Below are 10,330 nucleotides of genomic sequence, written 5' to 3' on the forward strand. Positions count from 1 at the left end.
TTCTTGTTGTAAATGCTTCCGGGAGATTTCCAGCATATTTTCAAATATAAAGGCCGTAATAGACAGGTTATAACTGGCTAATGAACAGATTGCATGCGTTCGAGCAATACGAGTCAAAAGCAATTTAATCCGCCACGGTACAGTGTTGCCCGAAAAAAAGATGTACGCAGTTTTGTCACACAGTCACTGGACATTTTTTAAAACAACACACGAAAGGATGCCAAAGGTGTACCTTAGACACGCTTTTACCTATAATATTTGGCTTTCTAAGCAATTTCAAGCTTCGGAAATATGCTAGCTACAAATCAACCGCCTAAGTCACATAACCTTAGTCCCTGTGACGTTTCTCAATATCCAGCTCAAGGGAAATGTTTTCTGGAGACAATTTCAAGTCTCAAAGTTCTCTTGTACCCGTATCACTTTTTCTCTGGGCAAAAACCTACAATCTGTTGACATATAGTCAATACAGATCAGCGTGTTAAAATTGAAGCATTAAAGATATAACTAATAGTTCCAACTCTACACAAGTACATACTGTAATTCAATTGGAAAAATAGCCGTTCTATGACGAATTTGATAGAAACAAGTTTAAGAAATGTATTCGGATTTTTACCAAAAGTTGCCATACCAACCATTTGGCAAAGTAATTAAAAATTTGGACGTCATAGTTGAAAATGCATGAATTAAACAATATCCTAGCAACAGTTCACTGACATCATAACCCAAGATAAAAGGAAACCCTTACAGAGAAAATGCATTATTTCTTTCAATTTGGAAAATAATATTGTCTATCTAATGCAGTTACTAGCAAAATGCAGCGGCTGGTCTATTCATTGCTAGTACAGGAGAGACTGTTTAATAACTGTTGAAAAAATATTTAATATTTACTTTTACTTCATAAACTTTGACAAATTCTGAAGGGTAAATACCGGAAAGGCAATTTATCTATGTCTGACGATATCGAATTGCTGTGAAATGTCAAGATTGTACACGTTTACCCTCTTTCTAAAACCACAATTCAAAAAAGCATTTGCACGACCATCTTAGCCTTTACACACTCAAACTACTGGTGTGAACAGTTTAAATGCGCGTTTAACATAATGAGACGCAAACAGCTTGGTCTTATTCTAATAACTTGAGGGGACCTCGTATTTGGACTTCCAAGTTGTTCTACCGTAGATTTTGAATTCAAACTGAAACAGATAAGAGAAGTAGGGATGGGAACTCGAATACTGAAATAAAACTTTGAATTATATGGTTTACAATATTCGATATTTAAATACATTCGAATAATCTATTTAATACTATCATAAGTTACTTACAGTTGTCATCCGGAATTTAATATCCGGCTGCCTCTACGTTTTAGTATGCTCAGTAATGTATCCAGTTCGTGTTAACTTAGGTAAAATTATATAGAGAACCAAAAGTTGTTTAAGCAAACAACAGTGATGATTGTATTTCATTAAGATACATGTGTCGTATTTCACTCAATGATAGTTTATCTTAAACATGCATTTAAGAAAGTCATAAACATTCTTCATTAACAGTGTGCTTTTAGCGGTGTTTGAGAGAGAGGCCAAATTAAATAACTACATTTATTTTAAAAAAAACGAACATGATTTACATTTTATTTTAATCTTTCCAGATCGTTATTTGTTAGGATATTATGGCATTGTTGTACTAGCACAATATCAAACACGCGATGGAAGCCTGAAAATGTGTACAGTAATCTGTAACTTTTGTCAAGCGAATATTAATCATTAAGCATGGATGTTCAAGATATTTTCAAACATTCCCTTGTAATCGGACCATTATGATACGCGAAAAGCAAACAAATAAAGTAACCATTTGATTGTGCACGATTGGCAAGCATATGGATCTTAAAAGAACACCCTTTCTAGATTGTCAAGTTTAATGAAAAAAAAAGCGAAAATAAATGTTTCTTTTCAAAACGAATATTCGAAATGGAATTTCATATTTAAATTTTAGGCCGTTTTTCGAATATAATGTATAAGATTATACGTTTCCATCTTTAGTAAGAAGGACACTTTATTCGATTCGTAGGCCTAATGTGTGTCTTTAAAGATTGATTTATGATGCCAAACCTTCAAAGTGGTTTAGACTAATATGAAAATATGAGCACACCGTTACCCATGTTAACCTTAATAATGCTTGCAAGTCATAGTTTAAACGTGCATATTTATATAAAAAACAACATACTTCATGCTTTTATTATCTCAACAAAGGAATCGATTGTGGGCTAACTAAATCAAGGATCAGCAATTACATTGTTGGAGGTGACGATGCATCTGCAGGAGATTACCCATGGCAGGTGAATACAGCTTATTGTTTAATACATTTCAAAATAACATTGAATATAAGGAGTTTTACATTGTACTGTTTTTTCTGAAAAGATTACTACTTGGTGTATACTGTTGCAATAATGTGGTCTTCTTTTCCTGTTGCATACTACACACTCTGAGTAAGGTTAAAGCTAAATAATTCATCCATTTAAGTCATAGTCAACAAGATTAAAATATAAAAAATACTGCAGTATATCATACATATTCAGAAAGATAATACCATTTGAATATTTTCAAAATATGATTAAAGTAAAAGACGCTACGATAAATTGGATTGTGTACAATGCGGAAGAACTTATTGTTACATCTGACTACGTTTAAAATGATGTGTCATAGTTTGGAGACATTACTATTTAAAACGTGTCAGAGTTAAATCGTATATCAATACATGCACAGTATTCAGTTGTTCGTACATTCGTTACTTTTTTGGGGGGTTTCATATTATTACGATAGGTAACGTGTGTTTATTTTGCCTATTATGCATCAACTCGGCAAGCCCCCTCGTACAAATCAAATAGCCTCGTGTTTTGATTCCCTATCTTTTACTTTTTTGTTAATGAGGAGGTACCGTGAGCGTCGCACAAGCATTATACTGTTTACTGATGATATTTAAACATAGGCTAGCTAAGAATGCTGTCACTTGAGATTCTTTTAAAGTCTTTCGTATCATCTAAAAAGGTCGGATTGCAAGTAAAAAGCGGCAATTCATGGGCAATGATATGTGGAGGAACACTTGTCACCGACGGCAATGCTTTGAGGGTCATCACTGCTGCCCATTGTTTGAGGTATGAAAAAACACGTTTTTTTTAAATAGCGGAGACTTTACTGGATGGGCTTTAAGTACGGTGAACTTAAGTCAATGATAATTGATATAAGTATTCTACTAGTCCGTTTCTTGTTCATTAAATGTTTATGTCCAGATTATTTAATGCGTGTACATGTAATACAGCAACTATGATACTTTATAGGTGATACTTTATAGGTGATGCTGTATACTTTACCAACTACAATATACAGTATGTAACGGTCCTTTCTGCAAATAAAATTATTTCCACTAAACATGTTATTTCATTTATACATAATAGACAAACAAGAATGAAATAAATCATATAATTTTCGACGTTTCTCAAGCGTTCATCTAATTGTGTACATGTAATAGTCTGAAAAAAAAAGAAATGACGTCACAAATATATTTTGAAACTAAAATATATATAAAAATGAACTTTATCAATGTTTCAGTATTTTGAACGTTTGACAGGTACCAGTCATGTTATTTTATGAATGTAACTTTATGGCGCCGTTATATGTCGCAACGCTGCTAAATGTCCCACTTGTCGCTTATTTCGCAGCATTGTCGCTTAATGTCGCAACCGCCGCTATAAGTCGCAAAATCGTCTGCCGTTAAATATCGCAATGGTAACGTTAAAAAAAATGAGATTTATCGATGCGTCAGTATTTCTTTTACAGTGGTATACGGCCAGACACTTACAGGATTGTTTTTGGCTTGCATCTGAGAAGTCAACAGAACAGTAACCTTAATACCATCGTGCAAAGGTCGCCGACAAATGTTGTCCCACATTCCGGGTACAGCAGTAATACACTGAGTAATGACATCGCCGTGTTTGGTAAGTAGACGTTCCATTGTTTGTTTGTAATATTATCTAAAAAGAAAGACAATCATCTCTATTTTTGCTAGACTAAAAGCAACATTAACGGAATAAGAGACTTGTGTACTCTTTTGTTGCTTAGGCAACGCCTCGAAATAGAAAAGAAGTAATGCATTTATGTTGATAATCAAAGTGTCCGTATATATACAAATGCAATATACTAATAATTATATTTGCTTTCCAAATAATACAACAAAGATTGAACTTAGAGTCACAATTTGACCAATCAGAAAATCCCTCGTTTTACGGCCAAAGGAAAAACAGTACATTGTTTAACATAGCTAGAGGTGCTTTGTATTGTTTAAAATAATCTACTGATTTTTTTGATTATAGAAATGCCAAGACAGTTCACAGTTCAAGCTATTATCTTACAAAATAGATACTACCATTTTAGGTATATTTATTTTAAGACATTTCCATCCATATCTTTCAGACTTATGCCTCGAACAAAAATAAAATGACATGGAAAGAAATACATTGGGTAATAACTCATAATTTTTGTAAAGGAGAAATATTCTATTCAAACGATATAGAGCGGAGTACATACATGTACATACAAGCTCAGATTGACATTGACCTTGATTCCGAGGTCCGAACACGTATTATACACACAGTTTTATTATGGTTAACATTTCGGCCGTATAGTTTCAAATGAATTCCATCGGTCCAACAAGACACAGAAATTGGGAACATAACCATCTAGTGATCAGTTTTAAAATGTTTCATTCCAGACCTTAGCCCAGGACCAATATAAAAGTAATATATAAATTGAGTAATATAAGAAAATTAAAAAGCAGTAATTTAAAAAAAAAAATCAGAGACGATCTTGATACGTTTCATTGTTTTTACATGTATAAATGCTCAACAGCAACTGGCATTTTATTTATGTCAATAAACCAAATTAAATCCCCGGGTTTTAAATTTTTTTTTTTCAAAAAATTTTTAAAATTTTAAAATTTTTTTTTCAAAGGGTTTTGTCTTATTTTTTTTTGTTTTTTTATTTTTTTTAACCCAAAAAAATTTCTCTAAATTTTGTGAATTAATTGTTACCAAACTATTTTTGCATTTATTTTTATTAAGGGGGACTTAATAAAAACAAAAATCTTGAATGTCAAACGATAAATAACACCTTCGTTTTTTCAGTCAATAACCTTTTGTACCATATGCTGCACAAAGGTACCGTAAAAATAGTTATAAAATACGCGGGTCAAATTTCAGGTTTTGGCTCCAGTTTTACTATGGACACTCTTGCGGGTACGTTTGCATCACCTGCCTGTTTACCTGACGTATTACATACCACTAATGAAGTAGGGATTGTATCAGGTTGGGGTACTATAAGAGAAGGTAAGAATTTTTTTTCAATAATGTATTCTTGCTAAATTATATGAAAATGCTGCCACATTATACAGCATATTCCCATGCTATTGCACGGTGATTTTGATGTTTATGATGCTGATGATTTAGATAATGGAAGTGAAAACGATCTTGATAATAATGTAGGTGATCATGGTTTTAATAATGATAACGCTTGAGTTGGTGATTTTAATGATAATAATGAAAGTGAGTCCAGTAAGTTAAACAATATATTGTTGAGATGTCGATGACGTTGATAATAATAAACGGTGGGGAGTGTTTTTATGTAATTATGAATACGATGATAATAACAATTTTGATGAAAATTGTAATTTTATAATTATAATTATAATTCTGAAGATATAGATCACTGTAGATGATGGAAGAGTTGTAAATTATGATTTTGTTACTTAACAATATTCGTCATTGCGTAACGGAGTAACGGATAAACCTCTCCGGAGAGCTTTATTCGTCGAAAACTATATATTTGGCGTAACGATGGATACCTTTAGTTCTACTATATTTGTATAATTATAATTAAATTACAAAAATGCACAATGGCATTGAATAAATACAAACATCCAGGTTGGTGTTTCGAACTTCACTATGCATCCCCATTTCCTGTTGCTTCCATGTCATATACATCATTTACCTACCATACGGTATACATTTAAATCGTCATGTATATTTAACATGCCTCATTAAAAACAGTTTCCGTTCCATCATGTTAAAGGTTTAAACGTTACAAATAATTCTTTTCTTCAAAAGGTACTTCGACTTATAGAGACCCGTTACAATTCGTGACAAAGAACCTAATGACAAATGCTGAATGTGAACAGACCGGAAATAAGGGTCAGATTGACAGTACAATGCTTTGCGCCGGTGATGTAGGGATTGACGCATGCCAGGTAATGAACATCTTATTCTTCTGCTTTGAAGTTGTTTTTTGCGTCTCACCAACACTATTTACGTCATTTAGCGATTTTCCAACTTAAGTGGTGGAAGGAGACCTCAGGTGCCTGTCAATGCATTGTTCCAGACTCGAAGAGGCACCTGCGTAGAACCACTGATATTCAATAAGCTAATTTGATAGCTTCTTCATATTAAAGAATCCAAAGTCGCTAGCGTGAGGGACAAATGGCTTAAAGTCAACAACCTTAACTACTAGACCAGGAACGCCTGTTAATTCTTCTACAAGCAAAGTATTAGCACCATAACAGTGTTTTTTAAATTATAACATTGTTTTCGTTATAAATATGCAGTCTACCTACATACAATGTGAGATGCAAAATTGGTTATGATTTAAATACTGTCCAAGTTCGAAAACATTTGATTCTAATACAGTAACTACTAAAATAAAAAATGGGAGATGCATGCAATTAATTACACGTTTTACAATATACGAAATCATTTAAGCCTAAATTTACAAAACACTAATGCCACATTAGCTGCAACTAAACACTAGATTAGTTATTCTTCAGTGTAACAAAGAACCGTCTTATTAACAGGAATGTGTTCTTAGAACATAATGCTATACGCCTTATACATGCTGCATTTCTATATTTCTTAATCTTTAACAAAAAGCCTTTGGTCTGTTCTTAATTTCAGGGTGATTCAGGTGGCCCGCTTGTTGTAAACAGAAATGGTCGTTACACCCTAGTCGGTATGTATTCAATCTTTCTCAAATTTCCAGTTTTCATTCGGCTTTATATAGGATTTTTGATAAGGCGCGGATTCTGTGGAATTGCATGTTCTCAATAAAATAAAAATTCATGTACAAAATTACCTTCACATAAATCAGCTTATCACTTCAAGATGCCTTGTTGATTGTTTGTTTTGTTGCAAAATATTTTGATTTATATTATAGTCAAATGGAAAGAAGATTATGTTATCGATACTTCATATCGTGGAACCTGACTAATAATAAATCCCGCTTAAAACACACAAGTGTCTCTATCTAAATGGGCACAGTTTTGCAATTTGGACGAAACGCAACGGTGCAAGAGCTATCGCATTGCATTGTTATAGAAATTCGAAATTTTCCTTATCTTTGAATATTATTTTATGCTAGGCTAATGTTTCAAATGTATTTATGCAAACATATGAATTACTTGATAATACAATAATATTTATTTATCAAATGGGTTATGACCGTGCAAAAATTTTGTTTGTTTTAAACAAATTTTGTTTTTCCCCACATTACAAAAATAATTCTTAAATACAAAAAAGAGGGGTTTTACGTTTTAAAAAAAACCCCTAAGAGGTCATATTTAGCTTTTCCCGGGGTGGAGGAAGACCCTAGTGCCGTCAAAGAGCACATAAAATTGGAATTATAAAAAAAATAAAAAAGTTTTTTGAGTTCGGGAAAAATCTTTTTACAGGGGGTTTTTTTGTTGGGGGGATGGATGTGGGAGATATAATTATCCTGGCGTATATGCAAATGTTTTCAATCTTATGGAATTTGTCAGAGAAAACTTTAATTAGTGTAATTGTACAAACTTTGTTTCCCGGTGAATTATTAAAATTTGCTACAATACTAACAAGTGTTCACTCTTTTTTAACCAAAACATAAATGATTACATGAAATGTTTATCTAATAGTAATATCACATACCCATATCTATTTCGCAACTCCGTACACACAGTATTGCATAGCCGTGCATATTATGTTAACGCGGCGTCATAAGCGTCAGAAAACATAGCGTATAGACGCACGAAATGTTAGCGTTACGTTATAAGCGCTTCAATAAAAAAAATGCTTTATTTTCTCTGAAAACAGTTCTTATTTGGATATTTAATCAATAGAATATCATATTATATCACTGTACAATATAGCTTCATTACTAATTTATTTAACTCGTTGGATAAAATACCCAAGGCTCTCATATTTCTTTTAACTCGTTCAATAAATTCAGAATTGAACCTACACACATTCAATTTCCTCTTTTGTCACCAAAAATACAGCATACATCTAACTAGGTCTGGCTTTCAAAACGCAATAAGCCGCTTTTTAAACATTTTTTTCTTTCGTTAGGTGCGGCTTCTTAAACTTTATAAGCCGCTTTTTAACATTTTTTTTCTTTCGTCTTATGCGGCATTAAAGTTTTGAATCAGACCCGTGTGGGAGAAACCTTACCAGAACATGACACGTTGGTTGAATCTTGTTTAAATTTGCAAACATCCTAATCATAACCCATTCTTGTGCATTATCCGATAAAAAATGCCATTTCAACATCGTTAACGTTAAAAGACAATTTAAATAATCAAACTATTGATATTGTCAATAAAATTGCATAGTTATCATACTGCAAAACATTAATTAAACCGGCTGATGTCGACGCAAGACCTCGTGTGATGTAATTTGCGGAAACCGCTTCGAGTACTGGCATGTACTGTATTTAGAACATCTTTATTGATATGGCATAATTTCAATACTCAAAATTTCATTTTTATTTACGGTTTCTTTATTTTACAGTACTTATGTAAAATAGTAGAATGAACGGCAGCAAAAAACCTTTTACAATTTTGGAAAAAATATTTTGTAATAAAAAGACCTTGGCATTGTTTTCGCATAATTATTTAAATGAACCCGAGGTCAATCTTGTACTCACGTGATCAAACATTTTGGCAAGATGGCGGCGAAACGATGAATATTTTCACCTGTCGGAAAAAATAAGTTAGGTTATACTCGAAATAAGTTTTTATATGTTTATACTTGGCTTATTGATAGATTATACATATTTTTATAGGCATATGCTTCACTTTACTTCATCGCGTCCTCAATGAATGAATACGAGCGTGTAAGATTCCTGGCATGATTATTGATGGGGTTTCCCTACGGGTCTGTCTTCAGCTTTAAAGTCATTTTATAGTATATTATCAACAGGTACGATGAAGACCTTAAGCTAGTATCTAACCAATGTATAATGAGCGTTACTTGTAAACGTCGAAGTAATCGAAACTATTTGAAAATTGTGTACAAACTTTGTACGGACATAAAATAAAGTCGCCTCATACACATACATGTGCAAGAGGTTACAAAGGAAATACACACTTATAGGAGTTCCACTGAGGTCAAAAAGCCTATTAAAAATTCATAAAAATTGAAATTCTGACAAGGATCAATTGGAGAACTAAAAAAATGGAAACCTCTGCAAAAGATACTAGTAATAAAAAATATTCTCAAAATTACATTGAATAGCAATTTTTTTTCTTTCTTTCTTTTTGCGATTCGCAGCCCGATGTGAATGAAAGCCTTGCAAGTCTTGACATTTTTATGGAAGCACTGGAGGGCCCTTTTGACTTCTGACTTAATGACTTTTGACTTGAGAGTTATGACTTTTGACTTGGGAGTTTTGACTTTTAACTCAAGACTTATTACGTCTTGGTTGTGAAATTAATTAATTGAACCACACTTTAAGAGAGCACGTGAGTAATAAGCGAAGATGGCTGTGTTATGCCAAAATATGAAATTCGTGTTTGCGTGTTGTTTTCTGTGCACTCTGTTGAAGATAACAGCTGGTGTGGTACCAGCTTACCTGCCTTTGTCGTCTCCGAATGTTAATAAAGCATCACTCATTGAAGAATATTTCAAACAAGGTTTTAAATACAGTGAAATTCTTGGATTTTTGCTACTTAAGCATGGTATTTTGTTGTCACTGCGTCAGCTGAAAAGAATCTTGAAGAAGTTGAACCTGAAACGTCGAGGTGTACATTTGCAATCGCAGTTAAAAAACGTTGTTCGTGTAATTGGCACGGTAATGCATTATAGTGGACAGTCTGTCGGTTATTGGACGATATGGCGCCGGCTGAAAGTGAGTCACAATATGGATGTAAATTAAGCCATAAAGATGTTATGGACATAATGAAGGCAATAGATCCAAATTGTGATGGAATGAGAAAAGCGCATCGACTTGAAAGACGTTTCTGTTGTGCAAAAGGGCCTAAC

General features: G+C 33.1%; 1 protein-coding gene across 1 annotated transcript; it reads left to right on the forward strand.

Annotated features, from left to right (window-relative positions):
• Positions 1–3,019: 3,019 nt before the first annotated feature.
• On the forward strand, positions 3,020–7,144 carry LOC132750791 (chymotrypsin B-like). Its single transcript, XM_060740833.1, has 5 exons — positions 3,020–3,148; positions 3,831–3,988; positions 5,249–5,374; positions 6,152–6,291; positions 6,992–7,144. Exons 1-5 carry the CDS (start codon positions 3,078–3,080, stop codon positions 7,142–7,144), a joined length of 648 nt encoding a protein of 215 aa, XP_060596816.1. The 5' UTR covers positions 3,020–3,077.
• Positions 7,145–10,330: the final 3,186 nt, after the last annotated feature.

Source organism: Ruditapes philippinarum, unplaced genomic scaffold, assembly GCF_026571515.1.
Source record: "Ruditapes philippinarum isolate M1 unplaced genomic scaffold, ASM2657151v2 ctg458_1_1_1_1, whole genome shotgun sequence".
Lineage (NCBI taxonomy): Eukaryota > Metazoa > Mollusca > Bivalvia > Venerida > Veneridae > Ruditapes > Ruditapes philippinarum.

Coding starts and splice junctions, on each gene's coding strand:
- LOC132750791 (XM_060740833.1), top strand. CDS start 3,078: ATGATATGTGGAGGAACACTTGTCACCGACGGCAATGCTTTGAGGGTC. Junction 5,375..6,151: donor TTGGGGTACTATAAGAGAAG/GTAAGAATTTTT, acceptor TTTCTTCAAAAG/GTACTTCGACTTATAGAGAC. Junction 6,292..6,991: donor TAGGGATTGACGCATGCCAG/GTAATGAACATC, acceptor TCTTAATTTCAG/GGTGATTCAGGTGGCCCGCT.